This window comes from Muntiacus reevesi, chromosome 3 (genome assembly GCF_963930625.1).
Source record: "Muntiacus reevesi chromosome 3, mMunRee1.1, whole genome shotgun sequence".
Classification (NCBI taxonomy): domain Eukaryota; kingdom Metazoa; phylum Chordata; class Mammalia; order Artiodactyla; family Cervidae; genus Muntiacus; species Muntiacus reevesi.
In genome coordinates this window covers 80,789,188-80,817,009 of record NC_089251.1, presented here as the reverse complement: position 1 = coordinate 80,817,009, position 27,822 = coordinate 80,789,188, and the positions used below count along the sequence as shown (strand labels likewise).

At 38.2% G+C, this 27,822-nt stretch overlaps 2 protein-coding genes across 3 annotated transcripts in view; both read right to left on the bottom strand.

The window, feature by feature from the left end:
- The window catches only part of MAP4K3 (mitogen-activated protein kinase kinase kinase kinase 3), a 173,654-nt gene that overhangs the window by 101,970 nt on the left and 43,862 nt on the right, over positions 1-27,822 (bottom strand). For both annotated transcript variants that reach the window (XM_065929388.1, XM_065929390.1), the window contains exon 2: positions 15,316-15,373. In XM_065929388.1, the coding sequence (XP_065785460.1) occupies positions 15,316-15,373 (58 nt within the window). The remainder of the gene's footprint in view (positions 1-15,315; positions 15,374-27,822) is intronic.
- Positions 13,406-13,824, bottom strand: LOC136162969 (ubiquitin-conjugating enzyme E2 N-like). Its single transcript, XM_065927386.1, has one exon. The coding sequence runs from the start codon at positions 13,790-13,792 to the stop codon at positions 13,406-13,408; it is 387 nt and encodes a 128-aa protein (XP_065783458.1). The 5' UTR covers positions 13,793-13,824.

Here is a 27,822-nt window from a genome sequence, read left to right as displayed (position 1 = left end):
CCTTATTGCCAGCCCCACTACGCATACATACACTCTGCTCAATGGGTGAATCTCTGCAATCAGGCTGCTCACACACGCTCTCTGGTTAGTTTTCACGCTGTGTAACAAGCTCTTTGAAGGGAGGAACCACGTCTTTGTACCTTCTATTCTAATTAAACTGAGTACTAAACAAATATTCACGAAGCTGAATCGCTGAAGTGACACAGGGTTGAGGAGGAGGAAGAAACTGCAGATATAAGAAGTAAAAAGTCTTCTTTATTTTTGAACATTATTCCCTTGCCCTGTGTAAATATCTAATCTGACCAGTACAGTGGGCCTCAAGCTTACTGTGACAATAATGTGGCTCTAGTATGTTAAGGAGTGGCTAGGCGATCCATGGTTAACCTCTGAAAAGTAATTATCATGAATGATGTAACAGCTCTCTTCATGAAGGCCATAAACACCTGGCACTGAATAAACAAGTGGTGGCAAGGGATTTAAGCAAGCTCTCAGGGAGATGGGAAAGGTGCAGATAACTCATTTCCCTCCCTGCCCTCTGTGACGTGAGACGAAGGAGGAAAAAGCACTCTCCCAGCGCTCAGGACAGAGAAGGTTAATGTCAAAGGTTGGCAGGAAAGAAGATTCATAACATTTAATTCTGGCGACCCATGAAAAAATTGTGGCATGGGTCTTACGGGTACTTAGCCACACTTTAAAAATTTTGCTTTACAGTTTAATAAATATTGCTCTTCTGAAAACAAAACATCATACCTTATTTTCTCATGATGAATTTTTCCTGCTTATCAATCTCAGTATTTTTCATGGTGTTGGAAGAGGAATGAGTTTCCCTACTTAGAAGAGTTGCTCCCATGAGCTGCTACCTAAGTAATCAGTGTTATCTGTCTGCATTTATATTCTACTTTAATAACTAAAGCTGTAAAAAATACCACAAATGAGTAACTACAAGCAACTTTAATTAAATTCTATTTCTTTAGTGTGAAGAACTAAAGAACAGCAGGTAAAGAGTCAAAGGAATCAGGTCCACAAACAAGATGAATGGCCTTGGGTAAATTACAAGTGCAGTGCCTACTTCCCTGCAATAGGAAATGTGAGCATTAGGCTGAAGAGACTGTTCAAATAATACTTCTCTGCCATCAGGTATTTTCTACTCCAAGTTCTGAAAATTGTAAAAAAATATCTGACCACTATCTATCTATGACCTAAAAAGTATCTTCTGGCTCTAAAATAGACTTTAAAACACAAGAAGAAAAAAGATAAGAACTTGAAAGTGAAGTCTGAAAGTACTGGGTTGATTTGGGTTTTTCCATAATATGTAGAAAAACCCAAACGAACTTTTGGGCTAACCCAAAACCTATCTGTGCATTCTATTCTATTAGCAGGCTCTGCCACAAGCGTTCATTTGGATCCCTTTCTTTCTTTCTTTTAAAGTAAGTTTCAAGAGCTAGCAGTGTACTGGCTCCATCATCCTAACAACCGCAGAAACAAACCTGCAGTCTGACGAGAGCAGGTTTACTGACCCGCTGCAACAAGGAAGACTGCAGCCCGGGGGAATCTTCAGCTGTCTCACAACTCTTCTAAGACTTGGGGAAGAGTAGTTGGCCTTCCCTGGTGGCTCAGATGGTAAAGAATCTGCCTGCAATGTGGGAGACCTGGGTTGGGAAGATCCCCTGAAGGAAGGCATGGCAACCCACTCTACTATTCTTGCCTAGAGAATCCCCATGGACAGAGGAGCCTGGTAGGCTCCAGCCCATGGGGTCGCAAACAGTTGCACACAGCTGAGCGACTAAGCACAGAGTATGAAAGCTGTAAGACTTACAACTACAATAATATTTAAAGCAGTTATAAAAGAGTAGAGTATAGGGCTTCCCAGGTGGCGTTATGGTAAAGAACTCGCCTGTCAACACAGGAGATGTAAGAGATGCTGGTTCAATCCCTGGGTTGAGAAGATCCCCTGGAGGAGGGCATGGCAACTGACTTCAGTATTCTTGCCTGGAGACTTCCATGGTCAGAGGAGCTTGGTGGGCTACGGGCCATAGGTCGCAAAGAATCGGACACGAGTGAAGTGACTTAGCATGTACGCACAGAGTCCAGGTGAAACTTACATAAAGCTGTGTTTTGACAGGCTTAGAGCAAAGCAGAGCTGTGTGTGAAGGGTCTACTTCAGGACTGGACTGCAGAGTGAACCAAGATCCTCTTCCCTCAGGAACTACAAAGTTAAGACAGATGTCGATGCTGCGTCCAGAAACCCCTTATCTGGAGCTGTGTATCTTGGCTGTAAATTAAGACCACTACTCTATGTCAGGGAGAGCTAGATTCTCCAGGCAAGAGTGGGATGTTTTATTCTTCCTGATATAATTATACACAAGTCAAGTTTCTGACAGTCTGATTTTCCAAAACAAAGTTTTTCAGTGAGTTGCCAAGCCACAGTCATTCAAAGACAGGGTTTGTTATGACATTTTACAGCTCTACCATTCTTGGGAGAAATACTGTTTCTTGTTGAGTTTGAGGTTTTATCTATGTCTGCTATTCCAGCCTGATAAATGGCCAAATTCTGACTTTCTCTGCTATTTAAGATTCCTGTCTCCATTTTATGTCAGCGTGTAAAAGAACAGCTTGCTAATTAAACTGATTACATTATGCTCTTCAGAAAAGTTTGTTTGCCGATTTATCTTTTGTTTATTATACAGCAATTTCTCTATGAAAGATATCCAACTTCAGCAGATACACTGGTTTTGAAGAAACATTATTTTACCTCAGTGAAGTTCCTGTACTCATTTAATGTGTTAGCTTGTTTCAATTAGTATAATGTCCTCAAGGTCCATCCACATTGCTGCAAATGGCAGATTTCCTTTTCTCTCTTGGCTGAACAATACTCCATCATGTATATATGTATATACATGTGCACACACACATACACACACCCATATCTTCTTTATCCATTCATCCACAGACACTTAGGTTGTTTCTTTATCTGGGCAGTTGTGAATAATGACATAGGAGTGCAGGTATCTCTTTGATATCCTTTCATATCCTTTTGATATATACCTAGCAGTGGGACTGCTGGATCACACTGCAGCTCTACTTTTCATTTTTTAAGGAATCTTTATAGTGTTTTCCACAGTGGCTACACTAATTTACATTTCCACCAACAGTGCACAGGGGTGCCCTGTTCTCCACCTCCTCACCAACATTTATCCCTTGATAAAAAATGGGATATTTTTATGATAAAAATCTAAAAACCTTCTACACAGCAAAGGGAACCTCAAGAAAATGAAAAGACAGCCTACAGCATGGGAGAAAATATCTGAGAATCATATATCAGGTAACAGGTTAATATCCAAAAAATATATAAAAAACTCATTAAGTTAATGGTAAGAAACCCCGAACAATCTGATTTAATAATGGACAGAGGAACTGAACAGATATTTTTCTGAGGAAGACACACAAATGGCCAACAAGTATATAAAAGGTGCTCAACATCATTAACCACCAGGGAAATACAAACAAACCACAATAAGATATCACCTCATGTCTGTTAGAATGGTTATCATAAACACTATAAAAGATAACAAGTGTAGATTAATTTCTATTGTGAAGATCTCTGGGACTACAATGTAATTTATAAAACATCAATAAAATGTAAACTTTGTTAGAACCAATTGGTTTTCAATGGAAACTGAACTTTCTTCTATACTGGTGTATTATGGTAGTACAGTAAATATTAAATTTATATTAGCAGTATTTCAAGTAAAATGCCAGAAGTCACTGGTCTACATTACATACTGGGAAGCAAGAAGATTTTCTGCAGGAAGATGAGATCATGAAGTGACATTATCTGGGTAATGTTCTGTTTCCTATAGAAGTATTAATATTTCTATCTCTCATTAAATACTTGTCTTAATATTGCTCAGGTTTTTTTTTTTGTTTTTTTTTTTACCCACTTCATGAGTAAGGTTTAAAATAAATTTACAAATATATTTTTGTTATCCTCTGAGACTTTGGGGAAAAGGTAACATGGATGGATAATTTATATAATGGGGCAGGAAATGCACTAATGTGCAGTTTTTAAAACAGAGACAAATTTACCTACCTAGGGGTAGTACCCTAGTTCCCTTAATACTAATTTCTAAAGAAAAGTTCTTTAATAGGTAAAAATTGATGACATATTGTTTCTAGGCGATATTCCAGTGACAGTTCTTGAATAGCAGCATAGGTAAGTCAATGGGCAAAATAAAAACAGTTGATTTCTAACTTCAATTTGGTAGTCAACACTGTACAACAATTCCATCACTGTTAACTGGTCAGTTCTGTCTATTTTCTTACCCGGGTTCAAATCCTCATAATAAAAAACACTCAAATTGCCTCATGGGGTAGACTACTGTTTGTGCCTCCAAAAGTCATTCTTTCCTTCTTCTTGGACATGCTAACGACCACATTTCCCAGCCTCTTCCATTTCCTTCGTGCATTTCTGCAGCCATTGAAGTTAACTTCTAGCAAAATGAGCAACAAAATGAGTAGAACTGGTGTGTGACTTCCAACCTCACTTTTTAAAAAGAAAAGTTACTTGCCTTAAAATCTTTCTCTCTATACCTGCAAGCTAAAGATGGACATACCAGTGACCCAACCTCACATCAGCAGATGAATGAGTGCTCCACTGGGTGATGCCATAAAACTCAAGGAACATGCATCCCTGAACAACCTCATGGAACAGAACTGAATTACCAACTTGGGTTCACCTCAGAACTGTTAATATGAGAGAGAAACAAATGTCTATTTTGTTTAGGTCACTTTGTATTGGGGTTTTTTGCTATAGCAGTTAACCTGGATGTAATATACTTCTTTTAAAGAATGTTTAAAATTTGATAGCTGATTTACAATTTGTGCCAATTTCTGCTGTAGGGCAAAGTGACTCAGTTACACATATATATACACATTCTTTTCCTAACACCCTTCTCAATATACCTCTTCACTGCTCTCTGTTTCTAATACGAATTTACATTTCAAGTCATCTGCCACATTACTACCAGTTATCTTAAATCACAGACTAAATATTAGTCCTCTCCCTAATAATCTTCTGTGATCCATGGCTCTAGACTTTCTGGCATGGAACAAAGGTATTATGGTACATAATCTGGCCCTAAGTATCCTTCTGGTTTCTATCCTTTATGATTCACTCCCATCCTGGACCATGCCCCCTTTTCCCCATGAAGGTTCTTTAGCTCCAGCATCACTAGACTTCAGCTTTTTCCAATGAACAGAAAAACAAAACATAACTTTGTAAAGTGAAAGACAGAGGAGGTAAAGAAAATTAAATCTGACTGAGCAGCCAAAAAAAGGTGTGAATAGACAGTATATACACACATGTGCACTAAAGTGATTAACGTCAGGGCATGTTCTTTCTGAGAAGCATTTGAAGGTGCACTGATTACCCAGTGGCTGAAATGTCAGCAGCATCAACATCCACAAAAAACCAAAATAAGCATTATTTAAATGATACGGATAATATACACTTTTTATTGAGGTGACATCTGTATAACCAAGTGTCACTTAGTTTAGCAGCATTTAGTATGTCTCAACATTGTGCCGCCATCACCTCTATCTAGTTTCAAAACACTTTATCGCCCCAAAGCTGACCCCACACCCACTAAGCAGTCACCTCCCCTTCCTCCCTCTCCCCAGCCCCTGGCAACAACAAACTAGGTTTCTGTCTCTTTGGATTTACTTATGCTGTATATTTCATATACTAATAAATGGAATATACAATAGGTGACCTACTGTGTTTGGCTTTTTTCATTTAGCATAATGTTTCTGAGGTTCATCCTTTTTGTAGTTTTATCAGTATGGATGATATAAATATTACAAGCAGGAATATTTGTAAATGCAACATACTGAAACCAACCTAAAGGCTCACACATAGACCAGTGACTGAATTAACTACAGTATATTCATATGATGGAGTAGCTACACAGAATGAGAATTAATGTGGAATGATTTCTCAGACATAATGTTAAATGAAAAGGGCAAAATTCAAAGGGATAGCTATAGTATGCTTTAGTATCTACCTTTTGTGAAAAAATAGAAAATAAGAAAATATTCAAGTACTGCTCATTTGGGTAAACAAAACAACACAACATGGAAAGGATGATCTAAGACCATAAACTGCGGTTATCAACAGGGGATGACCGGGAAGAGAATAAAAAAGAAGAATGCTACTTCCCTAAATCATGTTCAGCTTTCATGTACTTCACAAATACTCTAAAGGAATGAAATCAAAGACGAATACAAACAGAAATAATGAACTGGTCAGGTTTTCATGGGGTAAAATGTGTTCCCTCAAAAGATACGGTGAAATCAACCTCCAGTACTTCTGAATGTGATCCTGTTTGGAAATAAGGTCTTTGCTGTAATCAAGTTAAGATGAGGCCTTTAAGGTGGTCTCTATAGCTGGTGTCTTCATACAAAGGAGAAATTTGAACATGGGGTTTCTTCTCCGAGATGATGGAGGTAAGGACTGGAACCATCTATAAGCCAAGGAATACCAAAATGGTTGGCCATATTTTTCAGAGTTCTCAGTAGGAACCAACTCTGCTGACACCTTGATTTCCAACTTGTAGCCTCCCCTGTTAGAGAATAAACTTCTGCTGTTTCAAGCCATCTAGTTTGTGCTACTTTGTTATGGCAGCCTTGAAACATAAACCATACAGACTTCAAAAGAAAAACATAAGCAATTTTGAAAGGGAGAAGGAGGAGAACCAGATTTTAGAATAATATATGCCCTCAGCCTAGAGATCACAGAATTCTAAACACTGACCTCCAGTTAGTAGCTGAGTTCTTTCTGAAATTACTTTTACGTTCAAGGATTAAGCAAATAAATAAATATACTATTGATAATGGAAATGAAGTTTCTCTGTTGGAGAAGGAAGTTACACATATGGAATGGAGAGAAGAGTATTAGATTGGTATTGGCTATATAAGCGTGAAATCATGGTTTTCAACAAAGATAGATGGAGGTGGGGGGGGAAGAGGTGTGCGGGTATATATGTATTTATGTGTGCATATACACACCTATTTTCTGGCTCTATCCCTGAAGATAACCCCTTAGAAACCATGCATCAGTAGCAATAAACAGGCCCAGCATTCAAAACAAAGAAAGGCTCAGGAACTCTTTCAGATTAAAACAAACAAACAAAAAAACTGGAGATCTGGCAATTGATTGCAACACATCCTCCTAGATTTTCTTTTTTCTAAAAATATACTACTAGGGCAACTGACAAAATCTGAGTAATAACTGTGGATTAAATAACAGCCCCGTAGCAGCATTAATTTCCTGATTTTGATCATTGTACTGTTATGTAAGGCAATGAATGACATTCCATTGTTTTAAGAAAATACACATGAAAAGTATTCAGAGGAAGAGGGTATTTTAAATGTAGGAAAAGAAATATTGAGAAATCTAGATGAAATATTAAAATTCTTTGTACTATTCTTTCCAACTTTCCCTAAAGTCTGAAATTATGTTAAATAAAACTGTAACAACTTAAAATTTAATTTAACATGGAAAATAATGAACAACAAGCTCTATAGTAGAGAGGCAAACTTTCAAAAAATATTGCTGGAGAACTGGGAATTGTTCTAAAAATTCCAGGAAGCATCTGTAAGGCAATATATTGAATACATAATAGCACAGGCTCTAAGAAAACATAGACTTGATTTGAATTTGCTCCTCTGTTATACAGTCCTAGGCAAATTAACCTTTCTGTGTCTCTATTCTATGAGACGGGGATGATAATACCATGCCTACTGCACTGCGTCTCACTGTGAGGATTAATTGAGACAACACACATGAAGAGCTCAGCGTAGGGTCTGGCACATTGTCCTAAGCAAGCATCCAAAAAGTGGCTACTGGAACTTTTATCATCATTAGCATTATTGTTGTTGTTATGTGAGTTTGTGAATTTAAGGAAAATAATTCCACCATCTAGAAAAACATTAATAAGAAAGTTACTTTTTGTTAAACCAAGTTCTGCACATCATCATTGTTTTCTACTGATTTCTGGGCCTGTTTGAATTTTGCCAGCGGCTTCCCAAGTGGCACTAATGGCAAAGAACCTGCCAACCAATGCAGGAGACATGAGACGTGAGTTCGATCCCTGGGATAGGAAGATTCCCCTGGAGGAGGGCATGGCAATCCTTTCCAGTATTCTTTTCTGGAGAATTCCATGGACAGAGGAGCCTGGCAGGCTACAGTCCATGGGGTCACAGAGTCGGACATGGCCAAATTCTCCTTTGTACCTTCTCTGATATAGAAGACAATCATGATAGCTGCACTTTCCAGGTTTTTAATTTTTAAAGGGCCTGTCAGTATTTCAGAGCCTATTAATGTTATTCTAAGTATCTCCAATAGTTCTAAGCATGTGTGAGAGTACATGTGTGTGAGAGACTCCGGGAAAAGTAATGCCACCTTATACGACAGCTACAGCCTTTAAAGACTAAACTGCGTATATCAGAGATTCAAGCTAAACACATAAAAAGGGCTCGCTTGTTTATTGGGTGGTGGTGGTGGTGCTTTAGTTGCTAAGTCATGTCTGACTCTTGTGACCCCATGGACTGCAGCCTGCCAGGCTCCTCTGTCCATGGGATTCTCCAGGCAAGAATACTGGAGTGGGTTGCCATTTCCTTCTCCAATACATTAAACTCCCAATGCTATGAAGTAGAAACTACTGATATCCCTACTGTGCAGCAAGGAAAAACAGGTAGAGCAGTTAAGTATCTGCCGAGGTCACACAGTTCACTGTGACAGAGCCTCAATAATAATCTAAGCATTTTGGGTCCAAAGCCCACATTCTTAACCACTATACCCTATGTGCTTTGATTTCCACTACCCATCATAGAAACAACTGGGCTTCAAACTAAGCACTTACTTAGTAACTTTAACTTTTCAGAACATAAATGAGAATCAGGCATGCACAAAAAGGTACCATGAAAAGACAAGAGAGATGATGCAAAGTTCAAAGGAAAGTTCTTCTGACAAACTCATAGCATGCTCTTTTTCATTAGATACAGTTCTAACAAACCCGACTGTCCAGTCTTCTGGCCAACAATGCAACAGAAACAAGCAGACAGAGGAGGCAGATATAAAGGGCTAGACTTCAAAATCAACAAACGTGCCTTATCATTTTATCTTAATACAATACATTGTCAGTAAACATTAACTGATGTAAAGAGAAGCAACCAGGGGATTCCCTGACAGTCCAGTGGTTAGGATTCTCATATTAAGTTGCTCAGCACGGCCATCAGAGAGGTGGGACTCGGGTGGAGCGGGGGCAACTAGTGACACTGAGTGGGCAAAGGTCACCATTTAGAGCCTTTTTCTAAGAGGCAGAGACCTTCCTTTATTTGTCATGAGCTGCTGAAGACAACTTGTAACTATTAGTTACTTTATGATAACTATCCTACTCTCAGCATGCTATTTGAGATGAAATGCATGAGAGAAATACTTACAGATAATGGTTAAAACAACTTTGGCAATTTAAACAGAATTTTAGAAAATTCACCTCTATGAAATCCTTTATTTTCCAAAGTCACTGAGTATCTTGTATTATTGTATCTACTTCTGATATCCAAACAATACCATTATCAGCCATTATGTTACTCTTCATCAAAATCTATAAAAAAAATTTAAACAATGTTGCCCAAATAAGGTTTCACGTAGCTTCAGGTTCAGACTGGATATCAGTTATCAAGAAAAAGGGGGAAAACAACTACTTTGGATGCAAATTCTCAAAATTCTTTTCATTATACTTGACTATTTCAGGTTTAGTTTTTGTTTTTCAAAATGTCAAAGACTAATATTCTAACATTAGAATTCTAATTCAGAAAAACGAGTACATAACACTACCAACGAAGCTGTCCTCTTCTACCACATTCCAAATCAAACCTGAATCTTATCAGTCTTCGAGAGCTAACTCCCAACCCACAGAAGACCACATTAAAAGATTCTATTGCGAGATAACTGGCAAAACGTGGGTTGGGGGGAAGTTCCGTAGGACAAATGAGTAAGTTTCTTTAAAAAGGCAGGGGGGACAAGGAAAAAAATGAAAAAGAAGTGAAGGCAGAACCTATAGACATAAAAGAAGTTTGAGACATATCAACTAATTGCAACATGTGAAACTTATTTCTTATTAAGAAGCTATTATTAATATTGTTAAGAGATGACAATGGTATTGTGATTATATTTTTATAAACTATATTAAGGCATATTTTAAAATCGTGTAATTCATACATGGGTTTCCCGGTGGCTCAGCAGTAAAGAATTCACCTGCCAATGCAGGAGGTGCGGGGCGATCCCTGAGTTGGGAAGATCCCATGGGAAAGGAAATGGCAACTCATTCCAGTATTCTTTCCTGGGAAATCCCATGGACAGAGGAGCCTGGTGGACTACAGTTAGTGGGGTTGCAATGAGTCAGGCACAACAAGAACTAAGCTACAGCAACACTTAATCCATATCAAGTGCATAATTCAAAGATTTTTCTTTAGTAAATTCACCTAGTTGTGCAACCATCAGTATAAATCAATTTTAAAATATTTCCATTAACCGATAAGACCCCTCACATCCATTAACTCTTAATCCTTCCTCACACACACACACACACCCCAGCTGACTAATCCTCTTTCTGACTCTGCAGATCTGCTTTTTCTGGACATTCCACATTAACAGAATTGGCTGGCTCTTTACGCTTTACAATTTTTAAGGATCATTAATGTCACAGCATGTATCAAGTTTGTTTCTTTTTCTTGCTCAACAGCATTCCATTGCATTGTACAGACATATTTTGTCTATTCATTCACCGGTTGATGGGCACTTAGGTTGGTGCCAAGCTCTGCCTACTGAGAATAACCTTGCTGTGGACACTTGTGTGAGAAGTTGCTGTAGGCAGACACACAGGAGTGGAACTGCTAGGTCACTGTGGTAAACTAGCAGACTTGTCAAGAAGCTGCAAAATGCCTTGGGGATTTCAGCTTCTTTAACCCCGCAGCAGCCTTAAGAGGAGGCTACTACTATCATCCCCACTTTAGGGATGAGGGTACAAAGGTCCACCCAAAAAGCCTAAACAACATGGTCAAGCGAGACGAGAATCAAAGGAGCTTGGCTTTAGAGTCTGTGGTTGTAACCACTGGGCCATATACTTCAAGCTCACTGACAAGTTTAACCTTTCTCACAAGACATAAACAAATTAAAGAAATTTAATAGAAAAATTCAGGTGGCTTCTAAGAACACAAAAGGAGAGAGTCCAATGTTAATCAAATTTAAGTGTATATCTCATAACATATATATGGTGGTAATTCTCGTTATCTCTGAGTGGCAGAGTAGGAATACATATGTTTCTTTTTATTTAATTCTATTTTCATCTATTATAGTGATAGGGATCACAATAAATTGTGGAAAATTCTGAAAGAGATGAGAATACCAGACCACCTGACCTGCCTCTTGAGAAACCTGTATGCAGGTCAGGGAGCAACACTTAGAACTGGACATGGGACAACAGACTGGTTCCAAATAGGAAAAGGAGTACGTTGACCCTGTATATTGTCACCTTGCTTATTTAACTTATATGCAGAGTACATCATGAGAAGCGCTGGGATGGAAGAAGCACAAGCTGGAATCAAGAATGCCAGGAGAAATATCAATAACCTCAGATATGCCGATGACACCACCCTTATGGCAGAAAGTGAAGAGGAACTAAAAAGTCTCTTGATGAAAGTGAAAGAGGAGAGTGAAAGGGTTGGCTTAAAACTCAACATTCAGAAACTAAGATCATGGCATCTGGTCCCATCACTTCACGGCAAATAGATGGGGAAACAGTGGCTGACTTTATTTTGGGGGGCTCCAAAATCACTGCAGATGGTGACTGCAGCCATGAAATTAAAAGACACTTACTCCTTGGAAGGAAAGTTATGACCAACCTAGATAGCATATTAAAAAGCAAAGACATTACTTTGCCAACAAAAGTCTGTCTAGTCAAGGCTATGGTTTTTCCAGTGGTCATGTATGGATATGAGAGTTGGACTGTGAAGAAAGCTGAGCACCGAAGAATTGATGCTTTTGAACTGTGGTGTTGGAGAAGAATCTTGAGAGTCCCTTGGACTGCAAGGAGATCCAACCAGTTCATCCTAAAGGAGTGTTCATTGGAAGGACTGACACTGAAGCTGAAACTCCAGTACTTTGGCTACCTCATGTGAAGAGTTGACTCATTGGAAAAGACCCTGATGCTGGGAGGGATTGGGGGCAGGAGGAGAAGGGGGCAACAGAGGATGAGATGGCTGGATGGCATCACCGACTCGATGGACATGAGTTTGAGTAAACTCTGGGAGTTGGTGATGGACAGGGAGGCCTGGCATGCTGTGATTCATGGGGTCACAAAGAGTCAGACACAACTGAGTGACTGAACTGAACTGAGTGACTGAACTGAGTGAGTTCTGAACTGAACTGAACTGAACTGATATATATATATATATATATATATATAAGGCAGTATTTAAGATTAACATAAAACAAACTCACTAATCAGAAAGCAAATGACCTGATGAACAATAAGATTTTAAGTTCCTAATTTTTTTTTTATTTTTTAGAATAACAAAAAATATTTTACTAAAACATAAGATTTACAGAAGTTTCCAGACAAGCCATACAAAATGGTCACAAGCTTCTTCTTGAAGGGAGGATTTTACACTTGACAGCAAGGTCACAATGTTATTAGTGAGGGCTGTGATGTCTGTTTAATGTTCCCATTTTGGCTCAAACAATAAAGCTTGTCCATCTACAGCGTCTAAATAAAGTTAGACTTGGCTAGAGAGCATATTCTAAAGAACTGGTTAGCTGCTTTTAACCAATGCAATTAGATCACCATAAAAAGGGGGAAAGGAGCCCATAAAATTAAAATAAAACTACCTTCCCCCCCACCAAAAAAAAAAATAATAATAATAAAATAAAGAAAAACACCCACACCCCTGCAGCTAACCCTGACAACTACCTTCATTCACAGTGCTTTATACTTAAACCATGATGGGGGAAATGAATAAAAGCAGAGAGGCGCCACTGCTTTTAAACGTTTCGCAACAATCCAGATGGTACTTCCAGCCTCTGCTCATGCTTTACAACAGTGAATCAGGACAAGACATAGATTTGCTAATGTGCACTTAATCACCAAAGGGTTGAAGATGTCTGGGTTTTTATTCTGTAATGTTTCTAAGACTGTGTCCATTAAATGCAAACAAAAAAGGAAGAAGTCTTGGCAGAACAGGAGAACTGATGCACACTTGAGGATCGAAGCGATTTAAATATTATTCATGGCATATAGCCTAGTCCATGCTCTAGCTGTTTCTATGGCTTGGGCTTCATTGGTCTTCACTGCTCCGCTACATCATTTGCTAACGGATCATCTGGATTGGGAGCACTTAACAAAGCCTGGATCGATAGCAGAACTGTGCGGATCTGCAGTGCTGGGGACCACTTATCTTTCAAAATATCTAAACATATTCTTCCCAACTTGTCTACATTAGGATGATAAATTTTGGTCATGAAACGTACTTTAGGGGCTGCCATTGAGTATTCTTCTGGAAGGAATAGTTCAAGTTTAAAAGTCCCTCCCTCAAAGGGGGAATCCTGAGGGCCGGCAATGACCACATGAAAATAACGGGCGTTGCTCTCATCTGGTTCTGCTTTAATGCCAGGAACTGGTTCTGCCAGCAAACGCTGGGTTTCCTTGATAATCCTGCGGGGCAGCCCGGCCATCTTGTCAGATCCCGAGTTCGGCCTCTGGTCTCGTCTCCCAGTTCCTAATTTTTTAAAGGACATTTTAAGATGTCCTGAATGGGTACTATGCATGGACCCTAAGTTGAATGCTGTGGACTTAATCTGATTACAATTTAGGAACAAAGAAAGGCAACTCTAGAATCACAGCTGTGGGAAAAGGTACTCCTGTAGTAGGAATCATCTTAATTGGAGGAGGGGTCGGGGAGAAAGGTTTCCTGAAAGAGAAGGCACTAAATTGATTTGAGGGAACAGTGTATGTACACACTGCTTCTAAGCAGACTCTGTCATCAATAACATTGCCTCTTCTTAATGATTAAAAGTGGAGGCCCTGCTTCAAATGTCAAACCTTTATTTTTTTGTCAAGTTTGTCAATTTTGAATATCCACTAAAGAATAGGAGTTTCAAAGAAAAGGAAAAAGGCTTTGTTTTGTGATGTTAGAATATAATTAGAGCATTAAAAAAATCTGTCAATACCCATAAAGGAGAAATTATTTTAAATTCATTATATTCGAGTGTAGTTTGATCAGTCAGTCAACACATCCTTGAAACTTCATCCTAACAGCACTTCTAAGTTTACTGATGATCAAAATCAGGGGTGGGCAAACTACAAGCACATGACCTGGTTTGTTAACAATGATTTTTCAGCAAAGTACGTTTAAGGAGGAAGAAAGAGAGAGGAAGAGAGAGAGAACCACATAGAGACTATATGTGGTCCAAAAAGCCTACAATATTTTACTCTCGACCTTTATAGAAAAAGTTGTCTACAATTAAAAAAAAATATTACTGGATGGATGCCATACAGAAAGGCATCACCAGAAAGGAACTATCATTGAGGTGGAATTCAGTCTAGACACTAGTACACTTATGTACTTATGATGGGAGGGAGAAATGGGGGAGGGGAGGGGTTTTTAAGAGTATGTAGTCAGTTCAGAAAGACATGGGTTCTGCAGGGAGTGGGGGGAATTCAGGGACAGAATACAGTTGAAGCAGATGAAAAATAGGGCTTTACAAGCTACTCCAGGTGGAAGGCAGCTATTCCAATATTAACGACCCCCAAAATGTGAAAGTCAGGTTTATTAAGGAAACTGAGACTCAGGGCTAAAGTTTCTTGCCCAAGTTCACAGAGCAGGTGTACGGGACACAAAGAACTGGTCTGCAGAGACCAGGTCCCAATTCCGTTCTCTCCACTGCAGCACACTGCCTCTCGTCACTGGACAGAGTCAACCCGGACAAACACCATCAGTGTGTGACAGGTGAGCTCAGCGAAGTCCAGACCGAACAAAGTCTCCTCCGGAGCGCCCCGTCCTCCTGCAATTATCAGCGGTTTTTCAGGGAAGAACTGGGCAAGGTGTCTACAGGTCTTGAGAGGTGGAGGAGCAGACAACAGCCCTCTCTGCCAGATGTCGGAACAACAAAAGAATGTTGACCAAACATCACTAAAACAAGCCTGAGATATCCAGTGGCTGAGAGCAATAAGAAACAGCAAATTTCAATGAATTTACCTGGTTCCAATTTTATTACTTTAATTGCTGCCAGTTCACCGGTGTTAACATTCCGTGCCTAAAAAAGAAAAGAAGATACTTGTGAAAAGAAAGCTTTCATAACAACTTTATGAAATGCTGTTTTAGCTTACTACTTATACTGTCACTTAATCAGAATATTTTTTAAGGTAAGAATTGTAAAAGTGATTTATATTTACAAAACAAACAGTATATTCTTCCCAATGAAATTTCAACATCAATCCAAGTATAAATTTAATGATGACGATAATAACAGCAGTTAATAGAAATCCAGATTGTAGTATATCCAGGCACTATTCCAAGTGGTTTTATATTAATTCATTGAATTTTTACAGCAATCTTAAGAGGCAGGTACTAATGTAATAATATCAGTAATATTCTTGCATTGCAGATGAAGAATCTGAAGCACAGAGAACTTGCCAAGACCGTATAGCTAGGGACAGTGCTGGGATTCAAACTCAGGCAGCCTGACTCTAGAGCCGGAGCTTTTTAAGCACTGCATTCCACTGCCATTCACTCAAGTTCAATTCAGTCGCTCAATCGTGTCTGACTCTTTGCGACCGCATGGACTTAAACATGCCAGGCTTCCCTGTCCATTACCAACTCCCAGAGCCTACTCAAACCCATGTCCATCACGTTGGTGATGCCATCCATCCATCTCATCCTCTGTTGCCCCCTTCTCCTCCTGCCTTCAGTCTTTCCCAGCATCAGGGTCTTTCACATCAGGTGGCCAAAGTATTGCAGTTTCAGCTTCAGCATCAGTCCTTCCAATGAATATACAGGACTGATCTCCTTTAGGATGGACTGGTTGGATCTCCGTGCAGTTCAAGGGACTCTCAAGAGTCTTCTCCAACACCACAGTTCAAAAGCATCAATTCTTTGGTGCTCAGCTTTCTTTATAGTCCAACTCTCACATTCATACATGACTAACGGAAAAACCATAGCTTTGACTGGAGGGACCTTTGTTGGCAAAGTAATGTCTCTGCTTTTCAATATGCTGTCTAGGTTGGTCATAGCTTTTCTTCCAAGAAGTAAGCGTTTTTTAATTTCATGGCTGTAGTCACCATCTACAGTGATTCTGGAGACCCCAAAATAAAGTCTCTCACTCTTTCCATTGTTTCCTCACCTATTTGCCATGAAGTGATGGGACCAGATGCAATGATCTTAGTTTTCTGAATGTTGAGTTTTAAGTCAACTTTTTCATTGTCCTCTTTCATTCAAAGAATTCTGAATGAACTAGCTTTAAACTTTTAACTTAAAAAAACTTTACAATATGAAAAGCAAATACCTTTATATAACTGTAAAAACAAGCTCCTCATATTTGTTTAAACACATCTGATAGTATAAAGAAATCAATTCAATACAAATCAAATATATTTTACAAGCCACATATTAAAAATAAAAACTATTTAAAAAATCAATGCATAATATTAGATTGTCAGTGTTTACAAGTGTAATTACATGTAAGTAAGCAGAAACTGTCTTTTCAATTTGTATAAAAATGGCGGTTATTTTTGTAAATTTAAAATGTTTTATAATTGAATCAAAATTTTCAAAATATTAAACTATGAACTGAAACTTAAATTGATTTTCATATCAACTAATGAAGACCAACACATGCAATTCACCCATCACAGATAAATTCATTCATGTGATGAGAATTATTCTTAGTTGTAACACTTGTTTTTTTTTTTTTTTTTGGTAACAGTTCTTATTAATGGACTGGTAAAGCTCAGTGAATCACCCATAAGGGATGATAACAATATTAACAGTGGAATCCTTCTAAGAATATTGGGGCATTAAAAAAAAATCAGTTTCTAAGAAGATATATACAGGACACAGTCACTGCTAAAACATATAAATAAAAACTTAACCTTTAAACTCAAAGATCAACAAAGGTATTAAAAATACAAATTAAGAAAAATTAAAATTTCAAGGGAAGTTCATTCCTTTTGAAAAAATCCCCATAACTCATAAACATTTATGATGCCAACTTACTACAGAATAGTAAGTTTTTGAACTACAGGCAGTTCAAAACAGATTTCAACATTTATTTCAAATTAACTTAATTTCTATTACATGAAACAGACATTTCCAATAGTGTCACACAAGTATTTATCGCTTTCACCAGGAAAAGGTGAAAGGATACACACACACACACACACACACACACACACACACACATATAAATGGAATAGAAATAAAATCAGAGTGTCATTCTGGGAGCAATTTGTAAAGAAGATGGAGCAGAGTGCAAAATACTCATTATATCACAACAACATTAGTCATAAATCTTCTCAAACACTATCAGAACACCTTGCCTTTCCTCACAGTTGTGATATCTTTTCTCTGTTAGACTTCTTGACACCCTGTCCTTTAATCCATATCTTCTTTAAGCACTTCTCCAATTAAATAAGACACCACTCTCTAATTCTCAATTCTTCATTTAAAAATCTTGAAATAGTTTTATTTTCTGTTTACTGAAAAATAAATTCAGAGTCTGGGTAATTCCAAATGAACGAGCAAAAAAAAATATGAACTGAGAGAAAGCTAGGATGACTCTTTTTACAACTGAAATTGTTTCCAACTGACCACAAGAGGGCACACTTCCCTTGACAACACAGGTGACACAAAGGGGCAAAGACGGCTGCAGCACATAAGGTACTCTTCTAAAAATAGCGTCACTAACAGCTAACAGCAGCACACAGTTAACAGAGAAACTATGACAGTAAACTACTTACAAGAGCCAATTATTTACTATAGGCTAGACTTATGAATACTATTTTTCCAAATTTAAATTAGGATTTCCTAAAGAGTAGCAAGTTTTTAAATTATGGTTCTTCAGAGTCAATAAGAAAACAAGACAGCTAATGATTACTGTTCTTTTCGCCTTATGAATATTTTCTAATATGCAACTTATTCGACAGAAATAAGATAGTTCACAAAAAGGGAAGAAAAAATCCTCAGGAAACTGAATTTCTGATCTTTACCACATTATAATCCTTATGTGTACTAATGAAAGGTGTTTAACATTATGATTCATCAAGAATCTTGGATATTCTGGCTAAAATAAGTCATATTTTGCTGTTTCTAAACTCACAGCGGCGAAGATTACAGACAAGTAAATTTAAAAACACCAACTCTAATGCTCTGTACCTGCTATTCTTTTCTCAATCACCAAGAAAAACTGATTATAGAAAAATGAGAACAAGGTAAATATTTATAAATATTATAAAGCATATAGTTTAAAAATTTATAATTCAGTAACATAAGGAGGCCTTACAAACAGCTCTGAAAAGAAGAGAAGTGAAAAGCAAAGGAGAAAAGGAAGGATATTCCTATTTGAATGCAGAGTTCCAAAGAACAGCAAGGAGAGATAAGAAAGCCTTCCTGGGTGATGAGTGCAAAGAAATAGAGGAAAACAACAAAATGGGAAACACTAGAGATCTCTTCAAGAAAATCAGAGATACCAAGGGAATATTTCATGCAAAGATGGGCTCAATAAGGACAGAAATGGTATGGACCTAACAGAAGCAGAAGATATGAAGAAGAGGTGGCAAGAATACACAGAAGAACTGTACAAAAAAGATCTTCATGACCCAGATAATCACGATGGTGTGATCACTCACCTAGAGCCAGACATCCTGAAATGTGAAGTCAAGTGGGCCTTAGGAAGCATCACTACGAACAAAGCTAGTGGAGGTAATGGAATTCCAGTTGAGCTATTTCAAATCCTAAAAGATGATGCTGTGAAAATGCTGCACTCAATATGCCAGCAAATTTGGAAAACTCAGCAGTGGCCAGAGGACTGGAAAAGGTCAGTTTGCATTCCAATCCCAAAGAAAGGCAATGCCAAAGAATGCTCAAACTACTGCACAATTGCACTCATCTCACATGCTAGTAAAGTAATGCTCAAACTCCAAGCCAGGTTTCAACAGTACATGACCCCATGAACTTCCAGATGTTCAAGGTGGATTTAGAAAAGGCAGAGGAACCAGAGATCAAATTGCCAACATCTGCTGGGTCATCGAAAAAGCAAGAGAGTTCCAGAAAAACATCTATTTCTGCTTTATTGACTAGGCCAAAGCCTTTGACTGTGTGGATCATAACAAACTGTGGAAAATTCTTAAGAGATGAGAATACTAGACCACCTGATCTGCCTCTTGAGAAACCTGTATGCAGGTCAGGAAGCAAGTTAGAACTGAACATGGAACAACCGACTGGTTCCATATCGGGAAAGGAGTACATCAAGGCTGTATACTGTCACCCTGCTTATTTAAGTTATATGCAGAGTACATCATGAGAAACACTGGGATGGAAGAAGCACAAGCTGGAATTAAGATTGCTGGGAGGAATATCAATAACCTCAGATATGCAGATGACACCACCCTTATGGCAGAGAGTGAAGAGGAACTAAAAAGCCTCTTGATGAAAGTGAAAGAGGAGAGTGAAAGGGTTGGCTTAAAGCTCAAAATTCGGAAAACTAAGATCATGGCATCTGGTCCCATCACTTCATGGCAAATAGATGGGGAAACAGTGGCTGACTTTATTTTGGGGGGCTCCAAAATCACTGCAGATGGTGACTGCAGCCATGAAATTAAAAGACACTTACTCCTTGGAAGGAAAGTTATGACCAACCTAGACAGCATATTAAAAAGCAGAGACATTACTTTGTCAACAAAGGTCCATCTAGTCAAGGCTATGGTTTTTCCAGTAGTCATGTATGGATGTGAGAGTTGGACTGTAAAGAAAGCTGAGCGCCGAAGAATTGATGCTTTTGAACTGTGGTGTTGGAGAAGACTCTTGAGAGTCCCTTGGACTGCAAAGAGATCCAACCAGTCCATCCTAAAGGAGATCAGTCCTGGGTGTTCATTGGAAGGACTGATGCTGAAGCTGAAACTCCAATACTTTGGCCACCTGATGTGAAGAGCTAACTCATTTGAAAAGACCTTGATGCTGGGAAAGATTGAGGGCAGGAGGAGAAGGCGATGACAGAGAACGAGATGGCTGATGGCATCACCGACTCGATAGACATGAGTTTGAGTAAACTCTGGGAGTTGGTGATGGACAGGGAGGCCTGGCGTGCTGTGGTTCACGGAGTCGCAGAGTCGGACATGACTGAGCAACGGAACTGAACATGAATTTTACAGATCTGCCCAGGGAAGAAAACTGAGGATAAATATTCTCAGCTTCTAGACCTAGTCTTCTGCCACTGCACCGATTTGCCCGCCATTCTCACACGCTCTGAAAGCAATGCTCAGATCAGTTGTTTTGAGTTCAAAACTCTTCAGGAGTACACACCACTGCTTGAAAGACATGATCCAAATTCCTTACCAGAAAGTTTAAATTATTTACTAAACATAGCATTTTATAACAGTTTTATTGTGATACAATTCACATACCATAAAGTTCACCCTTTTAATGTGTACAATTCAGTCATTTTTAGTGTATGCACATAGTTATGTAACCATCACTCCTATCTAATTTTGAAAGATTTTTATCAACCCAGAAAGAAACCTCAAGACCCATTAGCACTCACTCTCTATTCCCCCCCCTCCCAATCCCTGACAACTAGTACTGGGTCTACTTTCTGCCTCTATGGATTTGACTATTCTGGACATTTCACACAAATATGATCGTACAAACCATGGTTCCTTGTGACTGGCTTCTTTCACTGAGCATAAGCTTCAGGTGCATCCATGTTGTAGCATGTATCAGTACTTTATTCTTTTGTTGCTGAATAATATTTCATTGAATGAAAATTCCACATTTGTTTATCCTTTTACCAGTTGAAGGATATGTGGGTTGTTTCCATTTTGGCCTATTATGAATAATGCTTTTATGAACACTGTGTGGATCTACGCTTTCAATTCTCTTGAATAGACAGCTTAGAGTGGAATTGCTGAATCACATGGTAACCTCTGTTTAGCTTCTCAAGAACTGTCAGACTTTTTTTCAAAGTGGCGGCACCATATTGCCAGCAATATATGAGGGTTCCAATTTCTCTACAGCCAAGCTGATATATATTATTACCTGGCTTTTTTTTTTTCTCTTTTTTTTATTTTTATTTTTTATTTTTCAGTGGGTTTTGTCATACATTGATATGAATCAGCCATAGAGTTACACGTATTCCCCATCCCAGTCCCCCATCCCACCTCCCTCTCCACCTGGCTTTTTAACTTTAGTTTTCCTCACTGATGTGAAGTGGTATCTCTTTGTGGTCTAATAACTCACTAATGACTAACAATCTTAAGCAACTTTTCATATGCCTGTTTGTCATTTGAATATTGTCTTCGAAAAACTGTGTATCTAATTCTTTGCCCATTTTTAATTGTGTCGTATTTTTACTGTTGATTTGCAAGCATTCTTTACAGATCCTGATGTAAGCCTCTTATTAGTTACATGACCTGTAAATATTTAATCCCACTCTGAGTTGTCTTCATTTTTTGATGGTGTTCTTCGAAGCAAAAAATTTTAAATTTTGTTAAGTCAAACTTTATCTACTTTAAGCTGCTTGTGCTTTGGGTATTATAGATGAGAAATGACTAACTGGAAACCAAGGTCACAAAGATTTTTTTCCCTATGTTTTCTTCTAAAGAGTTTTATAATTTAGCTTTTCCATTTAAGTCTAGGACCCAATTTCCATTTAGGTCTATGACTTTTTCTATGGTGTTTGGCAGGGTTCAAATTTCACTCCTTTGCACGTGGATAGCCAGCTGTGAAGTACAACATTTTAACTATACAACTGTTTACTATCTGACCCCTGTCTGTATTTCCAGTCATACCTTACTTGGCGCTTTATGCTCCAGCGAAACTAAACAACTGCCCAGCCCCAGTGCTATCCACACTTTTACCCTCTGGCACTTACTGCTTAGACAAACACTTTCCCTAAACTCCCTCCCCTGGCCTAACTCCTAGACATCTTTTAAAGCTCACCTTAGGTTATTAGCACGGCCCACAAACCCTTCCTGACCCCACTTCAAGTTAGGCATCCCCCACACAGACTCCCAGAGATTCTGGGTAACGTTTCTCATACAGGAGTGAGTTTGGTTTGGAAAATCCTGCAGATATAGAGCTGATCTCAGATTAGAGGAGCTCTTGGAAACCATTACGCTTCTAAGCTGTCCTGGAATTCAGTTTGGTTCAGTCAGTCTTTCAGAAAGCGTTCATTCTAGCACTGGTTTGGGAAAAGGCTTCTCTGAGATGATTTCATACTGACTACTAAGTTATCTCTAACTATCGGAAAAGTATCCCTTGAATGTGACAATGGGAGTAAACAAAATCATCAAGAATAAAGTATTAGTGGCAAAAATATTCTATATACTACATAAAGTGAGTTAGATAACTGTCAATAACAAACCTGATCAACTACGATATACCAAACACCTTCTATATTCAAAGCTTACTGTTCAGAAGGGGCTGTCCAATGTGAATATATATAAAGAAAGGTTCCAAGGTGGGAGTGAAGAAATGCAAAGTTTAGTGCTGGCTCTGCCAGTAACAAGCAATAGGATCTGAGTTAGTAATTTCCCTGTGTCTTCTGCCCTCAATCTAAAATAAGAGGAGAAAAAAGAGACTATTTCTAAGTTTCCTTCTAATTCTAAAAGTAGGTGTTTACATCAAATAACTTAAGTCTAAATTAACAGATTCCAAATACTATACAAGGATCATATGAGGAGCTGGTTATACAAGGATCATATGAGGAGCTGAAAAACAAAACAACAAAAAACGCTGCCGTTGATTTCTGAGCCAACAGGTTTAGGACAAGACAGGAATCTGTATTTAAAGCTACTGAGGTGCCTCTGATCCTCAGCCAGGTCTGGGGACCTGGCTTAAGGCACTATGCCATGTGAATTTTCTAAAATATAAATACAAACTTCTAAGTCTGGAAGGGGTGTTACAGGGATGGCTTTATGAAGGAGATACCATCTAAGCAGAGGTTTGAGAGAGGGGTTGGATTACAACACACACAGAAGCAGGGCAGGAAAGCGGGCACAGCAAGAAGAGCAGGAGCAAAGGCACCGGGACAGAAAACAGAGGCTATTCTGAGCTCATTGGGCGGGCCGAGCCTCAGGGTGTCTCCCGCGTAAATGCTCCCTTTCAGAGGGAGATGGTTAACCCAAAGCTCCTGTTGAAGGAATACTTTTGTTTGCTTTTCCACAGTTACTCAGACTAGGTATGAGCCTACTACAAGGGCAACCAATTCTACAGGAAGACTGATAGCCAGGGTGACAGACATTCCCGGTTTGCCCAGGACACTCTAGGTTATGCCGACTGTCCTAGCAGAATTACTAATAGGGCCCACTTTCACCCTCAAATTTATAATTAAAATTTTATTTAACTTGGATAGTAAACTATAAGGTCACTCTACATTCGTGACCTGAGCTGACATGAAAAAGGAGATACGCCAATCAGATTATTGAAAATAGGGGTCAGCAAGCATGACTGTTTTTGTAAATGAAGTTGTACAGGAACGTGTTCATTTGGTTAAGTATCATCTGTAGCTGCTTTTACAACACAATGGTAAGAGTTGAGTAGCTGAGATAAAGACCATATCGTCCAGAACCCCTGAAGTATTTACTTCCTGGCCCTTTACAGAAAAAACTCGCTGACTCCCACTCTGAAACAATACTGTCCAATAGAATTTTCTGCGTCAATGGAAAGGTTCTACACCTGTACTGTCCCCTACTGTAGCCCCACGCCACATAAAGCTACTGGTCAATTGAGACATGGCTGGTTGTTTGAAGAACTGAATTTTATTTAATTATTTGATATGCAACAAGATATTTAAATTTGAAAGGCTCTCAAACTGTTCAGATATTTAAATATTTAAAAATTAACTGAGATATAATTGACATATAACATTGTATTAATTTTAGGTGTACAAAATAATGATTTGATATATATATTACTAAATGATCACAAGTTTAGTTAACATCCATCACCATACCTAGTTACACATTTTTTTTTCTTGTGATGAGAACTTTTAAGATCTATTCGCTTAGTATCAATACAGTATTGCTAACTATAGTCACCCTACTGTATATTTCATCCTTAGGACTCGGTTAGCTTTAATTGGGGGAAAAAATTTGACTTTTAAAAATATAGTTCTAGTAATTTTAACACATGTATAGATTTGCATAAAGTGAGTTAACTATCATCTGGAAACAGAAAAGTTCCATCACTGCAAAAACTCCCTTGAAAGTTATACTATCCCCTTACCTTTACCTCTGGCAACCACTGATTGTTCTTGGCCACTACAGTTTTACCTTTCCAAGAATTTCATGTAAATTAGACTTATCTTCTTTCACCAAGTTACTCCATATATCATTAGTTCCTTTTTATTGTTAAGTAGTATTCCACTGTATGGATATACCCCAGTTAATTCACTACGAGTTGAAGGATGTATCAGCTATTTTTAGTTTTTGGTAAATATAAATAGAGCTGCTATAAACTCAATGTATAGGTTAAAGAATATCTTGGAGAGGGATACAGTAGATACATATTTAATTTTTAAAGAATCTGCCAATTCTGTTCTTCAGTGGATGTACCATTGTTCATTTCCAGCAGCGATGTATGAGAGCTCCAGCTCTTCCAGAACTTCCTTGTCAGAAACTGGAATTGTACTTTTTAGTCATTTTCAACAGGTATGTAATGGTATCTCACGGTGGTTTTAGTCTTCATTTTCCTAAAGGCTAATGATGTTGAACATCTATTCCAGTGCTTATTTGCCACCCTTTGGTGAACGGTCTTCTATCTTTTGTCCATGTTTTAACTGGGATGTTTATTTTCTTACTGTTGAGCTTTGAAAGTTTTTTTATATATTCTTGATACAAGTTCTTTTGCAAACATTACAATTTACAAATATTTCCTCCCAGTCTTAGCTTGTCTTTTCTCTTAACAGTGTCTTCTGCAGAGCATTATGGACTGAACTGATGCTTTCGAACTGTGGTACTGGAGAAGGCTCGTGAGAGTCTTTTGGACTGCAAGGAGATCAAACCAGTCAATTCTAAAGGGAATCAACCCTGAATAGTCACTGGAAGGACTGATGCTGAAGCTGCAGCTCCAAAACTTTGATCACCTGATGCAAAGAGCCAACTCACTAGAAAAGACCCTGGTGCTAGGAAAGATTGAGGCCAGGAGGAGAAGGGGGCGACAGAAAATGAGTTGGTTGGGTGGCATCACTGACTCAATGGACAAGAGTTTGAGAAAACTCCGGAAGACAGTGAAGGGCAGGGAAGCCTATGTGCTGCAGTCCATGGGGCTGCAAAGAGTCGGACATGACTGAGTGACTGAACAACAATGGACTAATTGTGTGCTCCCAAAATCTGTATGTTGAAGTTCTAATGCATAGTACCTTAGAATGAAGGTGTATTTGGAGACAAGGCCTTAAAGGACGTAATTAAAGTTAAATGAGTTCATACGGATGGGCTCTAATCCAATGGGACTAGTCTTCTTATAAGAAAAGGGCCCAGAGATGTTAGTGCACAGAGAAAAGGCCATGCTGAGACACAGCAAGAAGGCAGCCACCTACAACCCAAGGGGAGGCCTCGGGAGACACCAACGCTTACACACCTTGACTTTGGATTTCTAGTCTCTAGAACCGTGAGGAAATAAAATTTCAATTGTTTTATGCCACCCAGTCTGTGGTATTCTGCTACAGCAGACCTAGCAAACTAACACACTGAGCAGAATTTTTTAACTTTTGATGAAATCCAGTTTATCAATTGTTTTCTTTTATGAATTATGCTCTGGTGTCATGTATAAGACCTTACCTGACCTCAAGTCATAAAGATTTTCTCCTGTGTTTTCTTCTAAAAAACAAGTTTTACATTTATATTTATGATATACTTTGAGTTCATTTTTGTTTAAGTTAATTTTGTTTTGTGAAGTTTAGGTCAATGTTCCTTTGTTTTTCGCATGTTTATGTCCAACTTTTCCAATACTATTTGTTGAAAAGGTTATTATCTTTCTTCCACTGAATTGCCTTGCATCTTTGTTAAAATCAATTGGCTGTTATCTGTGTGGTTCTATTTCTGGATTCTACATTGATTCACTGATCTTGTTCTATTCCTTACCCACACTACACACAATCTTGATTACCACAGCTTTACAGTTAGTTCTTAAAAATGAGACATTGTGATTCTTCCTATTTTATTTTTCTTTTTTCAAAGTTCCTTTAGCTATTCTAGGTTCTTTCTCTTTTCACAGAAATTTTAGAATCACCTTGTCTATACTTACTGTAAGAAATCCTGCTGGGATTCTGATCTTGATTGTTGATAATTATAGATCAATTTGTGGAAAACTTACACTTTTACTATTCAGAACTTTTCAGGCCATGAACATTACTCTCTGTTTAGGTTTTCTTTGATGTTTTTCACGAGCATTTTATAAAAACATTGTCAGCATATAGATCCTACACATTGTGTATTTTCAGCACATAGATCCTACATATTGTTTTAACTTTGACTTTAAAAGCCATGTGTGGCCAGTGACAACCATATTAGACATCACAGCTCTAAGAAGTTTGAACCAGCATGCAATATAACCCAGTGTGAAAATGATGCCATAAAGTTGTGCCAGTGTCTTAGCAAGTAGGACCATGGGCAAAATAAAGATATGAAGAAGCAGAAAAGATACAGCAAGGAAACAGACAGTAAAGAGCAGAGAACAGAACAAATGCATAGAGAAAAAATAAGAGACCATGAGAAAGAAACACACCTCTAAAGCTGCCTGCGTTCCTGACAACTTTCCAGTCCCCTATCACATGCAGCTTTACAACAGCCTCTCTTTTCCTGAATTAACTTCAATGCCTCTTTGTTTCTTAAAACCAGGTGATTAAAGATCTAAGTTTCTAAGACTGTATGATGCTAATCTCAAAAAAAAAAAAAAAAACAACCCCAAAAAGCAGATTGAGACTATCATATTAACTTTTTAAAAAGATGCACTTAATGACTGTATAAAGACACAGAAAATATTCTATGATTGATAAAAATCAAACAGCAACAAGTTATAGTTCAAAGTTTATTTTTTAAAAGTTATTTGGAATTCAAACTGGACTTGTTCCATACCAATAACACTTCTGGTAACTGGCAGACCACAAATGTCAAATGAACTGATAACATGGATAAAACCTTAACAGTGGCAATAAGTTTGGGAAAACATAAGGGGCCAGGTAACCACATTCCCACTTCCTACTATAGAAACAATAGAAGCAGCATCTCTAATCCAAAGAGGTCCAAACTCCAGTGTGTATAAAAAATCACCTGAGGTTTTGCTTTTGGAAATATGTAAAACTAGATATGAAAATCCTTCCCATTATAAATACCCAGCTATAGCAGGTAAGACAGAACAAGTACTCTTTTAAATGCAGTGCTGGACTCACGAGGAAAGAAATCCACAGGAGGCAAAAACAGAGAGAAAACAGTAATTTGCTAAAAAAATTAAAATCTGTTGAATGCATTTACTGAAGGAAATCAGAGTGGTAAG

Bases quoted from the DNA above. Each gene is read 5' to 3' on its own strand.
- LOC136162969 (XM_065927386.1), bottom strand. From the start codon at position 13,792: ATGGCCGGGCTGCCCCGCAGGATTATCAAGGAAACCCAGCGTTTGCTG.